General features: G+C 46.6%; 1 protein-coding gene across 4 annotated transcripts in view; it reads right to left on the bottom strand.

The window, feature by feature from the left end:
- pde3a (phosphodiesterase 3A, cGMP-inhibited) overlaps positions 1 to 17,167 on the bottom strand; it is a 98,306-nt gene that overhangs the window by 11,796 nt on the left and 69,343 nt on the right. For 2 of the 4 annotated variants that reach the window (XM_035427732.1, XM_035427735.1), the window contains 5 exons: positions 16,702 to 16,962; positions 10,293 to 10,450; positions 5,610 to 5,683; positions 1,839 to 2,064; positions 132 to 205 (listed from right to left, as the gene is read on the bottom strand). In XM_035427732.1, the coding sequence (XP_035283623.1) occupies positions 132 to 205; positions 1,839 to 2,064; positions 5,610 to 5,683; positions 10,293 to 10,450; positions 16,702 to 16,962 (793 nt within the window). The remainder of the gene's footprint in view (positions 1 to 131; positions 206 to 1,838; positions 2,065 to 5,609; positions 5,684 to 10,292; positions 10,451 to 16,701; positions 16,963 to 17,167) is intronic. The other 2 variants (XM_035427733.1, XM_035427734.1) reach the window with 2 other exon arrangements.

A 17,167-nucleotide genomic window follows, 5' to 3' on the forward strand; every position in this document is an offset into this window, starting at 1 on the left:
AACGCGTTAATTAAGGCACATCATGTTCAGTGCTCCATTAACATTTTCCCTTTACTCAAATGTATGAGAAGAAAAAGCACGAGTGGAACAAGAGGAATGGAACAGAAAAACAGAAGTGGAGGAACTTTCACCTGTTCTGCGTATTCTGTCTCCTCTGTCCATTGACCCATCTCCAAGGCTTAATATGCTGAATGGTCTTCCGCAACTGTGAGAAGGAGAGGGGAAGTCAGAGGTCAGAGGTCATACAAACATGCACAAAAAGAGCAACAGCAAACAGGCTCTCAGAGTTCAGTCTGTACTTAATCTCATGTGAATTCACAATTCTGACCCAACGCCACGTTGACTGGGGTTACACATGCATAATGGCTTTCAGAAGAAATAAATCAGATTTAAATGAAAACGCTGACCTCTGCCACCCCCACTCCCACACAGCTGCATATTTAGCACAGAAAAATGGCAAAGAGGAGGGGTGGACAGAGACAGAAACTAAAGTACACCCCCTCCCCCTAAAAGCTCCCAAGACACCAAGAGACAACGAGGCCCAACTGCTCCCTACAGAGAAGTCACACAAAAAAAATGCTGACAAAAAATGGGAAAGGCTTCCAGTGTTTTAAACCTGTAATCTTGTGATTCAACACCTATAGAGCTCCTGTTGCCACGTCTCTGATAAAGAATAGAACATTAACACCCCTCTCCTGACCACAAGCGGCGATATTCTCGGCTATAACAAGACAGACATGTCATTTTAGCCTCCTCCAGCGAATTTTAGTCCGGTGCCTCTCTCTGAAGCGGTAAAAGCTGAGAGTATTCGGCAAAGTCACCCATCGCCTTCCTGTACTACTGTATTACCCAAAGACGGCACACCACAACAGGAGTAACAGCGCCAGAGGAAGCCATCTCGGCTCACAGCAGGACGAGCGTCCAGTAGCGAAGCTAAGCACAGGCTCAGCTTACAACCAAACGACCGAAGGCTCAGTTCTAAGTTGGAACTCAGCCATTGTACCCTCGAGCACTGTACTTAGTCGGAATTGCCTCAGTAAATATCCAGCTATAGGGACGGACAAAGGCAGGAAAAAAATGAAGCCCCGTAATTCTCTTCAGATAAAGGTGCCTGCCAAGAGGGTAAATAATACTGACTGCACGATCGGAGTCTTTTATAAAGAAAAGAGTTTTAAGGTTAATAATTTTCAATTTTCAAGGTTCAAGAGCCATGTTTGTCCTATTTTGTTCTGTTGATGTTCTGGTAAGGCCCCTTTGCTCCAAAAAAAAAATGAAACTGATTCAAAAGAGATGTAATTTGTGCGGTTTATATAATCACAGACGCGATATCCCCTTGGCGCGGGGCCGAATAGTAAAACTCTGACCGCAGAGTATGAGAGGAATTATGCACATACAGCATGGCATCTTTTCTTCAGAAGGGACAGGCAACATGTCCTAAGAGCCTCTTCCTCAGCCCTCGACAGAGAGCACCAGAGGGAGGAGAGGACAGTAAGCCTGAGGGGACATGCCTTCCCTGCTTTTTCTGTCAGATCTGCTTTATTCGATGTGACGTTCATTGTTCCTTTTTCCTCTGCTTTGCTTAAATTGCATCAAACTCATGCACTCACTCAAAAACAAAACAAAGAAAACACACCACCAAAGCACACATTTGATCACAGTCATGCAGTCCGACTGCACACTCACAAGCACAAAAGATGTCACATACAATTTTGTCCTGTACAAAATATAGCAATGCTCCTCCTAACAGCATATACTCCCTTTGAGGAGCGGACAGGACAGGAATGCAGAAGAGAAGCCCCCTGCTGGCAGCGCGGGCGAAGGGCAGCTGCAGGCCTTACCTGCTGCAGACCGAGTGTGTGGCAGTGCAGCCGGGCGCGCTCTGTGTGTGAGTTAAGGCTTTGTGAGCGCCCGGCAGCGGCGCCGCCACCGCGCACTCGGCCAGCGAGTCCGCGGCGTCCGGGAGGTCCGCGGAGGGGGCCTTGCTGACGGGGCTAGAGACGGGCGTGCCCTGGCCGGGGGACTGGCACGGAGAGGCCAGGGGCGTGATGTTGACTGGAGGGAAACCTAACAAGAGAGCACCCTTCCGTCACGAGCTCGTCGCGCAAGACTATTCAAAAAAAAAAAAAAAAAAAAAACGGCAAGCGAGAAGAAACAGCGCAAAACAACACAAAACCAAAAAATAAAACAGTATGGTATAAAGCCAAAATCCCTCCACTTAGCCTTTCTGGAGTAATATCCAGATGGAAGGATTAATGCAGAAGCAGTAGCAGTGGTAGGAGGCGGGAACAGCAAAGTCTCCCGTATTTAGCGGCAGGAAGCTGTCACACGTTGCGCACACTAACCAGAGGAAAGAGCACACCTTTCCTTATCCCACCCCACAGTGTGACAGTTCACCCAGTTAACTGGGAGAAAAATAGGCACACGGCACAAATGGGCCATATAGTGCACGGCACCCTAATAACCACTTTATAAAGCAGTTATAAGCAAATAACACATTTTATTACTTTTAACTGATATTCACAGTTTTTCACATTTCTGGTATGTGGTGCACCACTCACTACAATACATCAACTTCTATGCGGCATTAGTATGTTAGTCGTCATAATAAAAGTGCCATCTATGCTTTATAAAGGCCAAATGAAGTTGCATGTAATATTAAGTGGGTAACTGTTGTCCAACTGTCCATGTGTTTGACCATATGTGCTTGATTACTGACCCAATTTCTACTCTGTGAATGCATTACTCTGAACCTGATATACTTGATACACAGATGCTTTGAGAGACTACATCAAGGTGCACCATACTGGTTATTTCTATTCATAGCATATACACTACTTCTGATCTTGATTGGGTTCTTTGTTCATATTTCATTTGAATTTGTTCTGTCTTCTATGTGTCTTAGAGAAAGTGGGTGAAAGCGAAACAGGTTTGACATTGGCCTTGTCCCACCTCAGGTAGGGTGGGTTTCCATTCCAAAGGTTATTGTTGCATTAAATCCTTCTAACAAGGATTCAAGATGCCCATAGGCTACTTGCTGCCATCTCTTATGATATTCCTAAGTCTGTATTACTAAACTGAATAGTATTCCTACATCAGGTTCAATACCTATATTAACAAGACACTACCTCTTCAGAAATCATTCATAATAAATGCAATGCTTTTATGAAGGATAACATATCACATTATGCAAGTATACTCTAAAATGTGACACAGAACATGTAATGTAAGGTCATCCCTCTAATGGAAAGCTGTACACAGATATTTATGAAACATCTATAAAGGTGTTATGCTGTGGTAATGAATGTGTTATAAATGCCCTGTGAAGGTTTCCAAATTCAAACTATGTAAATGATAGCTTATTTCCTCCTATGCCTTCACCTGTGGCTGGTTAGTGTGATTGCCAGCCATTGATATGAAGCTGAAAAAACTTTGTTCCCTATTTCATGCATCAAAACTATTTTTCCAAAAATGATTAGGCCATACACGTGATGAATACCACTGATACTGCCACTACAAGCACAGATAACCTCATCCAACAGCAGATAAATTCAAAATGGTGGAAACAGAATCAAACACACAAACACAGACTCAGACACACGCACACATGGGTACAATGTGGATACAAAGTGAGCATCTTCCTGTTGCTCTGCCATGTACAGATAAGAGAACAGTATCTGCATGTTTGTCTGTCTGGTGGGAGTTACACGATGCTTATTGTTCCCTATTATATTAGCATCAATTGGGGGACAACAAACGATCAAGGTGTACAGTAAATGCATTTGTCAAAAATCTACACTCTATCATATATATTATACAAATGGTGGAGTGTGTGCTCCTGTCAGAAAACAGTACACATTCTGATTGGCTCCAACGAAGATTCTTAATTTCTTTTATTAAAAAAGACTGATTGTATATGAGCAATAGAACTGTATTCGGACGGCTACTGAAATCTCCTTCATGAAAACAGACAGCACAGGAGTCCTAGCGTCACACTGGCTGGAGCAGTCAGTGAGCCAGCAACAGTAAACAAAATGAGTGACATCACGATGATGAGTGCAGGAGAGGGTTTGGCTTGTTACCAAGGTGACGATCCATAGCAGCAGCGGCCAGTCTTTTTGTACCTGTTGCCAGACAAAAATGTGGTGTGCGTGACCCTGGCCGGTCCAGGCGCATGATCTGGACCAGCATAAATCTGAGCTAGTCGACTATGGAACCGCACGCAGTCTTTATCCAGTACAGGATTATCGTGCAGTCTTTAGCGGGTTAGCTCACCGAGGAGAAAAAGAACAAAGCTGGCATGGGGAGGGCCACAAATCCAGACTATTCTACTCCTATTCCAACCAAGAGTCACAGTCAATCATCATCTTTGCCTGTTCGGTCATTAGAAGAAAAATACATATACAATAAAAAAGTGAAAGTAATGGAATATGTTTGGAATGGTTCTAACATTTCCCTCATCTTCAAAAGGATCAGTCATCTTCCAAACACTCCCTTTGTAGCCCTCCTTACTTTCATGGCCTGGCATGCTCTCCCATTGTTATGAACAGAGCGTAGTGTTGATGGTTTTAATTTAAATACCTCATCAGAAATAAAAACCTGCAGTCTCACACTAGGAAATGCCAGAGCTTATAATACAGTATTTCATGACAAAAAAAAATGGCTGGAGTGTTTATATATCTTTCAGATAAATGGGCCTTTGAGCTCGTTTGAGTGGCACCACTCCCCCTGTAACGACACAGACAATTCCAAAATAAAAGCGCTGTTGTACTAGTGCGGTCGGACCAGTTGTGCGTAATGTGCAGCAGGTGTGGAATAGGAAATGAATGGTCTTGGTTATGCAATCATTACATTATCATAATGCGGCCAGAGAGGGTTTATAGGGGGAGGATTTTTTATTTTTCTGTGATGGGGTTTCAGGGGCTGCTAGAGCCGTTATTTAAAAAAAAAAAAAAAAAAAAGAAACAAAGGAAAATGATGTGGTTGGATGAACCAAGAGCTTGGCCCTTGCAACCACCCCACTTTTCCTGGGAATTATTAACCTTTTCCAGAGACCGTGAAGCTCATTTCAAGCTCAATTTTGACATGAGCGTTGCAGGATGCCAGCGAGGTACACCACTTTATTTTCTCATATGGAAATTTCACGTGCTCCCAAAGCCATCTAAATAAAAAAAGAAGCTGTCCCATTTGTCAATTCTGTGTGAGTGTCGAGAAGATCTGCCTGAATGATGTAACAAGACTTTTACGATCTGTAATTCCCTGAAATGCACCAGTACCTGCACAGTGGTGGAGCAATAGAAAGTAGACCACTTCCTCCTCTCTCAAATGCAGTTAACACGGTCATCACAGACACCATCACAGGCACACGGGGCACAGTCTAAACCCCCAGTTCCCATGCGAACAAGATCACAGGCAGGATGCAAACACCGCATATATCTGCTCATGCATCCCTAACTATGTACATACAAATAAACAAACAGACTCAAATGCACTCACACACACACACACATAAACGCACACACACACACACACACACACACATGGACACAGAAACACACTTTGTGACATGCGCTCACAGTACACAGCAGCTGCAGGCAGGGTGTGACAGTCACCTGGTCTGCCTTGCCGTTTGGTGTAGAGGTGGTTTGTGCCGGCAGAGGTGGGGTAGGACGCGGACACGGACCTGCTTTTGGAAATAGTCAGCGTGAGCGAACAGTTCCACGAGTCGTTATTAACCATACTGCAAAGCAGGAGGACAAACCGTTAGACTGTTAGACAGGCACACGCACTAAGTCGTGCACGCACAAAATCACGTGCGCACACACACGCAAACACGTGCGTCGACACACACAGACACATGACGCACGCAGGCCTGCACATAATCGTAATTACGATCGGGTGCCGCACGGATTAAGAATTCAAGTCATTCCATTCACGATAATATAAAATACATTCCATACAATAACTGAATCAAATAGCTAACATAATGAAACAATAATAAACACAACATGGAGAGAAAGGCTCATCATAATTTCCCCGCATCAATTTACACAATGGGGTAAGCAAAGGGAACTCATTTCACAAGCAGATTTTCCTATCTGTTGTCATTATAATTCATTAACATTTCATATTGCTCCAGCTGGTGGATACGCATGAATGGATTTCCATCTCCTATGCAAACATGCAAAATAGCACACATGCTCATACAGACACAAACACACACACACACACACACACACACACACGCATGCACACACACACACACACACACATGCACACACAATCCTTCTGGCAACCTATATGCCCTATAAAAAAGGTACATATCTTCTGATTGGCCAGGAACATTGGTTACTGTACAGTGTGCCTGTAACTTCCGTAACACAGGAGTTCTCTTATTTTCGCTTATCTTGGCATTCTGAGACACGCACAAAGCTCTGATTGCCCGCACTTTGTTATGCTTTCGGTATTAACGTGCCACAGCGTTTCACGTTAAACGATTCTGCAGTCTGCAGATAACACTTGGTCCCGGGCCTGAACGAACAGCGCCCCCAAAACCACGGTAAACAATGAAACTCTTGTTTTTTTGTTGCCAGGATTCTACTGTACGCCCCGTAGGCCCAGATGCGGGGCTCGATAACGCAGCCAAAGTACAGTAGGAAAACGGGGTCCCGTGCGCACTGCCTCTAGCTCAGATTCTTCAGATAAGATGTCTGGCTTTGCAGCTGGCGCAATTACGCTCCTACTGACGTCACTAGAAACCGCCTGCTAATGGACAAGGGAAAAAATGATGCAAAAGACGCAAAAAATTATAGACAGCCGTGCAACTTGCACGGCAAGTATTACCGACACAGCACTTTTTTTTTCTTTCTTTCTTTTTTTTTTTTTTTTTACCAGGAAAACAGTTTCCCTGTTAGGAGTTATACATTCTGATTGCATCTTATTTAAAAACACTAGCAGATGTAGAAGTGTTCTGAAACTTTTATTTTTTCACTCACTGAGGGAATGCATGATTAAGCACTGAATATTTGACAAACCAAGAACAGCTATTTCAGCCAAGCGGAAAGCTTCTGAGCGCTTGAATCATTTTATTTGCTCCAGATTCGATCTCTCCAGTAATATTACTTGATGATTAGAAGCTGATACTTTCGGACAGAGGACATTGCTTCTAAACATATAGGCGTGATACGTTGACATGTTAGTGCAGTGGCCAACCGTCTCTCTGTAGCAAATTATTTTTCACAAAATTGAATGGAACAACGAAACAGAGGAGCCATAAAAATGATGTTAGTTAGTGCGGAGACAAACTGGCCTCACAGTCACAGCCTGTTCGGTTTACTGCCAGACCCAGCAGCTGCAATGTTGTGTTTTTATGTCAGACACGAACGGCTGCCTTAATTTACAGCTCAAGCACGTGTTTGTTTCTACTGCACAAACACCCGAACATTTCTCTTGTTTAGGCGACAGCGGTCGCGGGTAGATAATCTTGGCGGTCGAGCTTACTGCTGTACAATACCGTCGGCGCGCAAAGAAGTCCAAACAAACTGCCTGAATCGTCATTAAAACGGCAGCTCGGAGAGGACACAGAACGACTGCGATAATTACAGAACGGGGCAGTCCCTTCTCCCAAGGCAGTGCATTACGCTATCTGATGGAAGAGGAAAACAGGACGGCAGAGTCGCGAGTGTGAGGGAGCCATGGGTGCAAGCCAGTCAGGCCTTTTTTTTTTTTTTTTGTTGCCTATTTCACCCCGGTGCCTCTGGTCACAGCATTAGCAGAGAACGTCTGTTTTTAATTTGATCTCTGACCGCGGAGCCGAGCTGTGAGAATGAGCTGAAGGCCTCCATTAGGGGCCCGGTGCCCGAGGCCACCGGCCTCCCTTCTATAAGGGGGGGGGTGGTCCAGGTGCCGAAAGACTGCTGACCGAGGTAAATTCGCAAAGGGCTGTGTTCACGCTCTAAAAGGCGGCTTTTACCCCAGCCCGGCAACAGCCAAGAGGAAGAGAACCGTAGGTGACGAGTTTCTCAAATGTACGGAGAGGAAGACGTGCATTCTATGCATTAGACTGTGGATGCGGGCCATAGGAGCAGAGTCAAAACAGACTGTCAGAATTTGTGGAGCAGCAGCCTATTTTGGAGTGTTGTGTATCTAGGAGACAGTCTTGGGACAGACACACCAAGAGGAGATGGTTATCTGAGGTTATTACAAAGATTAATAATTGAACTTGAGCTCCTGCAATCATATTTCACTGGATTTACAGTATACAAGCCGTAGAAGAAGAAGAAGGAGAAAAAAAAAACTAAAATAGAAAGCAAAATTCCTAAATATGGAAATAAACAGCGCTTAAACAAACAAACACTGGACCCGAGCTTTTCCCGTGAACGTTTTCCGAGGAACGCCCTCCGAAACGCCCTCCGGAGCGGCCGCGCATTCCTGCCTCAGACTCCCCTGGCATTTGATTTAAAGTGGGGCGACCCACGGAGGAGCGTACACAGGCTCAGCAGGCCGCGGAGCGTTTCTATTTACAAAGCAGGATGAATGATGCCTGAGAGGACTTTCGTGTTGATGTCACAAAGTCGCTGGGGGGGAAAGAGGAAAGGGTAGGAGAAACACGATGCCCGCCTTCGCAACCTGACAGGATCTTTCCCCCCCCCCCCCCTTCTTTCTTGCAAGAAAGAGGTTACAGCTGCTTATCAATTATTTTGCACACAGAGTACTCCCGTAACAGCGCCCTGCACGAAGGAATAAAGAGAAAAAAGAAAAAGAAAGGAGCCGGTAACTGCTGCTAAACTGCAGTTTGATCGGCCATTTGTGTATAAAACTGTGTTTGCAGACGGCGAACAAAATGTTTAATAAGTCAATTATTCACAGAGAGAATGCTAACCCTGCGCTCCGATCCAGTGGCTAAGCAAAAACTGTCCATCTGCAGCACATTGATTGTGGCATTATATAAACACAGCCTTCGATACCAAGTTACCAGACAGATAAAATCACTGATGAAGAAGAGAGGGTCATGTCACCCTGTAGCGAGGAACTCACAGCAGTATTTGGAAAATCCCCAACAAATTTAAGCACTCAGTGCCCTAATTCCTGTCCTGAAGTGACCTGAACACATCCTGCCCTTGAGAAAGTCATAGCAGGGGTTCAGGGATGGAACCTGTTAGCTGCTGAGATCTCATGTAAACCTCCAGTTGGATGCACTCTTGACCACTCTGAGGAAATACCCCAGTGTCTTCTGGGGTAGGAGTGGGTAAACCAACCAGCCAAAGAGGCCCTTACCAACAACAACACACAACCTACACTTGCAGCACATTCTTTAGTGAAGCACACCATTATTATTACAAAGAAAAAAATTGTCCCCAGTGTTAAAAAAGTGAATTACGTTTTGTCCCTTCGTACTGTTATACCATAATGATTTTTAGCCACACTATTTGAAATAATACACTTTGGAGGCAGATAAACATTGCTTCTGAGACACCAGTGACAACGTGCTGACCCCTCTGTCGGTCACTGGCCTCCACTTGACCTTTCAGCTGTTTCACGTCGCTTCATCTCTCTGTTCCCCACATGACTCCTCCTGTTTCCCATGGTCCACTTCATCTGAGGCTGATGACATCACTCCTCAACCTCTCTATTTGCTTCGACGTTAAAGTTAAAGTCCAGCCAACGGAGCGACAGTCCTCTGCCACCATCTTCCTTTGCCAGCTCCAAACAGAGTGGCATTCAAAATGCACGAAGAACTACACAAGTGATAACTTGATTCCAGGCCAAACTGTTCACTAAATTCACTGAACTCCAGACCAAAATTGACCATCAACAACAGAATGATGCAAGCTTGTGATTCGGCCAGCAACACTTAACCGTACCCGGCTTTTCTGAGGGGACAGGGACTAGAGCTTTTCGGGTGATTGATCAACAGGCTTTTAATTTTTTCAAGCCTCCAAATCAAGAACACGAACCGCAGGACAAGGCAGACCACTTTACAACTCCGAGCACAAAAGGGTGTGCCAGACCAGTAGGGAAAGAGCGGGTGAAGAAGAGTGGGAAGGGAGAGGGAGAAAGGAGAAGGAAGGGGAGAAAGAGAGAAGAATAGAATGAGAATGAGAATGAAAGTGAAATAGAATGGAGAGAGTGACAGAGCAAGAGAGATAGAGAGAGAGAGAGAGAGAGCGCAAAGAAAAAATGATCAAGTCAATTTAATCAAAGTAAGGGGCACTAAGGGGAAACGAGACGAGAGTATCAGGTGCACGGTAAATGCATTTGGGGGGTGTCTGGTGAGAAGGGGGGGGGGGTGTCACCTGCAGATGGGGCCCTCGTGGAGGGGCTTGATGCTGGCGCTGCGGTCCCGGCGCACGGGGCCCGGCTCCATGGTGGGGAGGCCCGTGGCGGAGGTGGTGGTGGTCCAGGTGGAGGAGATTCGGCGCAGCAGCCCCGGGGGGAGGCTCCGTCGCAGACGCTGCGATGACACACAGACAGCACCGCGTCACCGCCAGGCCGCGAGCGCCAGGTTACACCCGCCCCGGTCACAGGAGGCGGACAGTCCAGGAGTCAGAAAGTAAAAATCCTGCCGTGTGTTTGTTCCACCCGTGAGCTCAGCCAGCTGATTTTATAATTAGTTCTACCTCCTGGCTGAGGAACTGTGCTAATTGGCACATTCAGGTGACTGGAACAAAATACTGGGAGGATTTTTACTTTCTGTACCTGGATTTCCCGCCTCTGCAGATGGTTTGTCGTCAATTCAACTTGAATCGAGTCACTAAGTGGCCAACTGCAGAAGCAGATAGGATGCTGAATGTTAGCTGCTGATGTTTTCCCTGAAAAATGGTGAAATGAAAACGAGTTGGCAATCAGTAAGTGTACACTTAGTCAGCTCTGAATAACACAAGGAGGTCATTCAACGTGTCATTCTCCCATTTTTTATTTCCGAGTAGGCACCTTGATCCACACCTGAAGTGCTTTAATGTGTTTTACAGCGACACACTAACCAAAGCAAGGGCGCAACTGCAGAACCCCACCTAGGATTTAAACATGCAACTTTCTGGTTTTGACCCCAGTAACCTGACCACTGTTCCACAATTATAAACCATAATAATCCCCCTGTCTGTTGCTTTCTGGCACAGTTATTACCCAACGCAGTGACAGAGAATTGAGCAGAGGTGAGGCGGTGAGATGAAAATGGCCATCGAGTCCCACGTAATGGGAACGCGGCACCGGCCAAAGACCCCCCCCCCCCCCCAATCACAGAGCGGGAGCAAGCGAAGCCAATGGGAGCGCGCCAGATCATCACCGCTCCGCTCCGCCCTGCTCCCTGCTTCAGACATGGTGCAGTAAACATGGCCTAAATGACCAGGACCAGAGCAATGTTCCCCCCGGTCCACCCCTCGCCTCCCTCTGGATGTTCCAAAGCGAGATGGGTATCTGAAAAACCCCAGTGTGAGAAATGGCTTAATGGCAACTGCGGCCTGTGATGGATAATTGTTTTCCATTAGAACCACCGGGGTGAAGTTGAACAGGGTACATGCAGCAGATGGGAGAAAACAAACAGCTGTTTGTTGTGCTGCTGCAGAAACATCTCTGCTTCCACGGGCTTTGTCGTTACTACTCCATCAATCACAGCCTTCAGGGGGATAAAACAACAGCCTCTGCAGAATAAAGATGTGCCAGATACATTTTTGCACTTATTTATGCACATACTTACAGACACATATGCTCAGATATGCATTTTGTGGTTGGGTTTGGTGTTTGATGTTTCTCAATGTTGCTCCACACAATATATCACCTGCCACTGGGAGCCATTTTGGTGTGTGGGAACCGTTATTATTTAAGAGGGTTTATCGTTTCTCACACACAATATGTAACATTACAGCCACTCAGTAGAACTGGCTGCAGTCCTGCGTTCTCGTGAGAGGTGACCTGCTGAATGATGAGCTAATTTTGTCTGAAATGAAGCCACATACAGCGCAGCACCATTTTGAATGCTGTGTGTGTGTGTGTGTGTGTGTGTGTGTGTGTGTGTGTGTGTGTGTGTGTGTGTGTGTGTGTGTGTGTGTGTGTGTGCCTTGTGGATATGTGTGTGTGTGTGTGTTCTGGAAAGCACTGTCAGGACACACTTAAATTAAGAGGGCCTTGGCTGATATTTGAGACCAATTTTGTTGTCTGGGATAATAGCAATTCATGACATTTCACATTTGGCAGTGCGGCATTGTGGGTAAATGTTTGCAGGTTTGATTCCCAAGTTGAGGAACGTACTTAACCTGGATTGGTACTGCAAACGGACAAGTAGCTCTGGATAAGGGTATCAGCTAAACATATACAAATAATATTACTTTAGTCTGTGGTTTGTGCAAATGATTTTGTGGAATAGAGCCACAGGACGTTCCAACAATAAAAGGGTTGCTGCACAAACAGAGGAGAGATTACCACAGGCAACGGGTGCATGTAATATTAAATGTACTCATCACTGTGATTAATAAGGTGACAACCTTATTGCACAGACTGTAGCTTCTGTCTGTCTGCAGTTCATACTTTACTTAACTGAGATCAGACACCATCACGAAAATATAGCAATTATAAACCAATCAAAGTGGCATTACAGAGAACAGAGCTTGGACCTCACAGGCAGACTACTGCTCTGTGCTTTCCCAAACATTGCAGCCATACCTTTGACCTGCTCTAACTGCACTCATGCCTTTCCTGTCACACCTGAGCAGCCCCTGATATACCTCTGATGACCAAAAACCACTCGGAGGCCACGCCAAGGTCCTTGCTTCATAGCTGCCCGAACATGCAATATTACAACCAATCTAAGGGATGGTGTTGGAATACGTGCATCAGGACTCCGTATGTTGCCATATTTGCCAATGTCTTGTATTTGTCAATTAATTATTTGCTACAGTAGATGTGCAGACTGGCTGAAGGATGGCTAGATGGACAGAAAGTTAAGCAAATTAATGGATAATCTTATCAATAAATATGCATTTCTGAATCTGGCAGATGTGATAAACTAAAAAAGGAAGAGGAGAGACACGCCTGTCCTAAACAGCACCATGTCCAGTGATGTGAATCAGACTCAGAAGGGGGCCCAACCTCTCCTGAACCCCAGGATAACTCCTGGTGCTCCCCACGGCTTTGCTAGTCTGACACAGCCAGTTCCCAAACACCACAATGGCTTGGAAAATTGTAGTTAACTGTAGCTGGCAAGGAACAGCTAAGCTGAGGGACAACTGGCAAAAAAAAAAACAAAAAAAAACACGTACGTCATAAAGAATACCAAGGAATAAGCCAATTCAAGTCTGCATCTGATCTCACACAGTTGTGACAATATTCCCTCACACAGAACCAGCGCCTGCACAGAGCCTGTTCAACATTAATCCACATTAGTTTACCTAAATGGCGTTTACATTCGAATATTATGTTTCACAAATTCAATATAATAGCGTATCCTGTGCCTCGTCTTTCCTTCTCTGTTCACCCTCACGGAACCCAGGGAAAAATGCAAAATAAACTAATGAAGGAAAAACAAGCCAAAACACACCAAAAGTGTTTCAGCTCCCCCTCTCTCTCTCTCTATCCCCCCCCCCTCTCTCTCTCTCTCTATCCCCCCCCTCTCTCTCTCTCTTGCTCTCTCTCTCTCTCTCCATCGATCTACCTCCGGTCTCAGACACCCACTGTGGGCAGAAGCACACTTTTAATCACAGGGCTGATTATTTAACACAGCCCAGGTGCGTGCACTTACCTAACCAGTGGGCATAGCCTCAGATTGCCCTTATTCCCTCACCCAGGCCGAGCCCCTGCCACAGCATCTCCGCTCGCCCAGCTGCCCTCTCTCTACAGGCGCCTAATAGGCCTGTGGAGCTCCAATGAGGTGTGCCCTGCTGACTGAAACTATCTCTATCTCTTCCCAAGAGACACTATGGCCAATTGCATATCATAGCCCCCCACCCCCCGAACACACACACACAGGACCCACAGCGGCAACTGCAGCTGGAATAATCCAGGTTGAATCCGGCCCTGGGGTTCTTAACTGCTCTCCGAACAACTGGCTTAACCATTGTGGCCACTTGGATAGCCTGGCCAAGTGCATCATTTCAAGACGGTGCGAAATCCATCGCTGTACACAGAAGAGGCAGGCTCTGCGTTTTCCCACCAAATGTGCCTGCACTGCTCCCGAAGCCAGGTGAACCACTGCCTCCTTCTGACAAAAGGGCAAATATGATTGAGAAAAGTCCAATATTCGAGACTGTGTGTTTTTTTCCCAGGCAGAGAAAAGATGGAGAAGCTAAAGCTCTTGAATAATAACAGTCTTGGTGCTCGTTTCATGAAGCTGAGTGGGGCGCACGTGGATTTAAAAATAGCAAGATTAACACTCCAGAGGCAGCCTCGACTGGGTGGCCGAGCTAGCCAATCAGCCTTTAATCAGACACGAGAAAAGCGAGGAGGAATTCCGTTCGGCAGTTATTTCTCCCATCAAAAGTTGCATTCAGATACTTTCAGGTTTTCCAAATCCAAAACCCTTCCCCTAACCTTTTACACTGCTCATTTTCCAGAGACTTGGTGTTGACACAGCTGTGGAAATGAAACAAAGAGCACCACTCAAAAAACGAGACACGCTCCTTTTTTCCTCACTAAAACTGTAAAATCTACCCCCCCCCCCCCCCCCTTCACTGGGAAAGCGCCTGCAGGCAAGGAGTTAAGCAGTTTGGTTATTGGGGATGGGGGGTGTGCAAAAAACCATAAATAAACAATCTGTGTGCGATTGGTTCCAGTGCAAGATAAACTGGGAGATAGCCTGACCGTATCCATGGTGACACAGAAAGGTCTTGATTTAAAGCAGAGGTCTGGGGGGGGGGAGGGGGCAGGGGGGGGGCTTAGCTAAAGGACCTCATCATCTGGGAGAATGCACTCATAGGAAGGGAGGGGTGCAAAACCACATGGATCCAGGAGGGATCTTGAAAAAGGCAGGAAGAAATCCATAAAAACTTGTCATATCCTGGGACGTATTGATCCAGGAGATGTACATAGAAGTTTCTTTTCTGTTAAACTAAAAACCTTGTATAAATACTTGTTTCCCAGCAGACATCTGTTTTTGCTCACTTTAGTCAGCTTGCAGAGTCCAGTGATGACTTCATGAGCACACCTGCAGCTATCCTATGCGCTATCTTGTCTTGAGAGCTACAGTACGATCACTCATAGAATAGAACGGAAGAAATTTCCCTTGCTGAGAATTTGTGTTCAAGTACATTGTGAATTCAAGTACTTTTTAGCAAAATCAGAACAAAATATAAAGCAAAATATATTACACTGTATATTATGCATATACATTGTGAGGATTTATTTTGTGAGGATTACATACTTACTTTTCTGAACTAATGGATCTTGAAGCAATGGACAGGTCTATAATTAAAACTGGGTAATAATGTGCAATAATGAAAAAAAATGTTCTTTAAAAAAGGGTGTTTTTTTCAGAATGAGCAAGGAAAGGCTTTAGAGAATGCAGAGTACATGTGGTTCTCTATTCAGTGTTATAAAAGGAAGAAAAAAGTTATTTTTACAAACAAGAGATCTTATAAACAAAATGAATTCTTCTATTGAATAACACTGCTGAATTCATAAAGAATAATATCCCGATGTAAGAAGTAAAAATGCATCCGATTCACTGCTTCAGATGTGTTCCCAGTTCATTACATGCTTGCTTCAACCGAAGACTAAAGCTGGGCTTCAGACAGAAAGCACTGATGTGTGGGGGCCGGGGTTATTCGGAGCTGATTTGGACGTTAAACTGAATGAATCCTGCATGCGCCGGGGCAGGGGCTCGGGTACTGATTCACACAGGGCCGGAGGAGGAAGCCGAGGCAGGGCTCCATTTTGGCTCTGACCCCCCCGCAGCGTCCCGAGCGTGGCTTTATTTAGTCTCACCTATGCTCCGAGCGGCGGCATGCATTTTTTAAAGTGGTGTGCTGTAAAACATTAAACGTGCTTTGCGGCGCCGTGCGTCATTCGCTGCTACATTAGACCCTGACACGCTACCGCGGCGACGGGGCCGGGCGGCCGGGGCGGTAAAAAACGGGGGCGGAGCCGGAGCCGGGCGGGCTTTATACACGTGACTCCGCTCCTGAAAACAGAGCCACTGGAGAGGAAACAGGCTAAACAAAAAAAACGATCGAAAAAGCCCGGCGCTGACCTCAGCAGCGCGGGGGGGGTGGGGGTTTGAGGACCGAACACCGCCCCCCCCACCTCCCCCCAGCCGCCCACCCCCCACCCCTCGGGCCACGTGTCCAGGACCAGGAGCCAGGCCATGTGTGCAGAGCAGAGGAGTGTGCAAACGCACCAAAAAAAATACAGCAAACAAGATGATGCAGATGAACGGGCACACGCACATCTTCCAGCTCAGGGGTCAGACGCAGACAGTCTGGGCCACCGTGCGAGCGACAGCCGCTCGGCGCTATCATCTCTTTGCACCACTGCGCCGGTTCCCCAACAGAGAACACCGCGTCCGAAACACAAAGCGCTGAACGCAATTTGGCAGAATCCCCAAAAACATTGTTGCACTTGGACGTAGCGCCACTCACAAGCTTTTACCCAGCACCATGACAACTCTTAATATTTACCAAGCTGTGCTTTTCGCTAATGTCCCAACCCAGTGGCCAGCCGAGGGGAACGTAAGAATACTGACAGCCCCGGCTTTCCCATGATGCAGTGCGGCCGTACCTTTGGGATGGCCAGCTTCTCGCCCTTCTCGGGTCCCTCCTCGGAGTCGGAGCAGGTGTAGGCGTCGCTGAAGGAGCCCGGGAGGTTGGCGCGGGGCCGATGCAGGGGCTGGAAGGTGAGCTGGGTGCTGAGCAGGTTGCTGACGGCCCGCAGCGAGCTGCAGGTGTTGGGGGGCAGGGAGGGGTCCGCCAGCAGGTCGGTGATGAGCCCGTGGGCCTCTCCCATCACCGCTATGTCCACTGTCACGCTGGTGCCCAAGGACTGCGAGAGAAAGAGAGAGAGAGAGAGAGAGAGAGGGGGGAAGGGAGGGAGGGAGGCACAGATGAACAGACTTAGCTCACCTTCACAAGGCTGGCATGACGGTGAACTGACGCAGGGAGTGACGCTGCCCCCTGTGGGCTGCTGTGTGTGCGTTTGGAAATCTAAACCGCACAGCGGGAGAGAGAAAAGAAGGGAGATAAGGAGG

Source organism: Anguilla anguilla, chromosome 7, assembly GCF_013347855.1.
Source record: "Anguilla anguilla isolate fAngAng1 chromosome 7, fAngAng1.pri, whole genome shotgun sequence".
Taxonomy (NCBI): domain Eukaryota; kingdom Metazoa; phylum Chordata; class Actinopteri; order Anguilliformes; family Anguillidae; genus Anguilla; species Anguilla anguilla.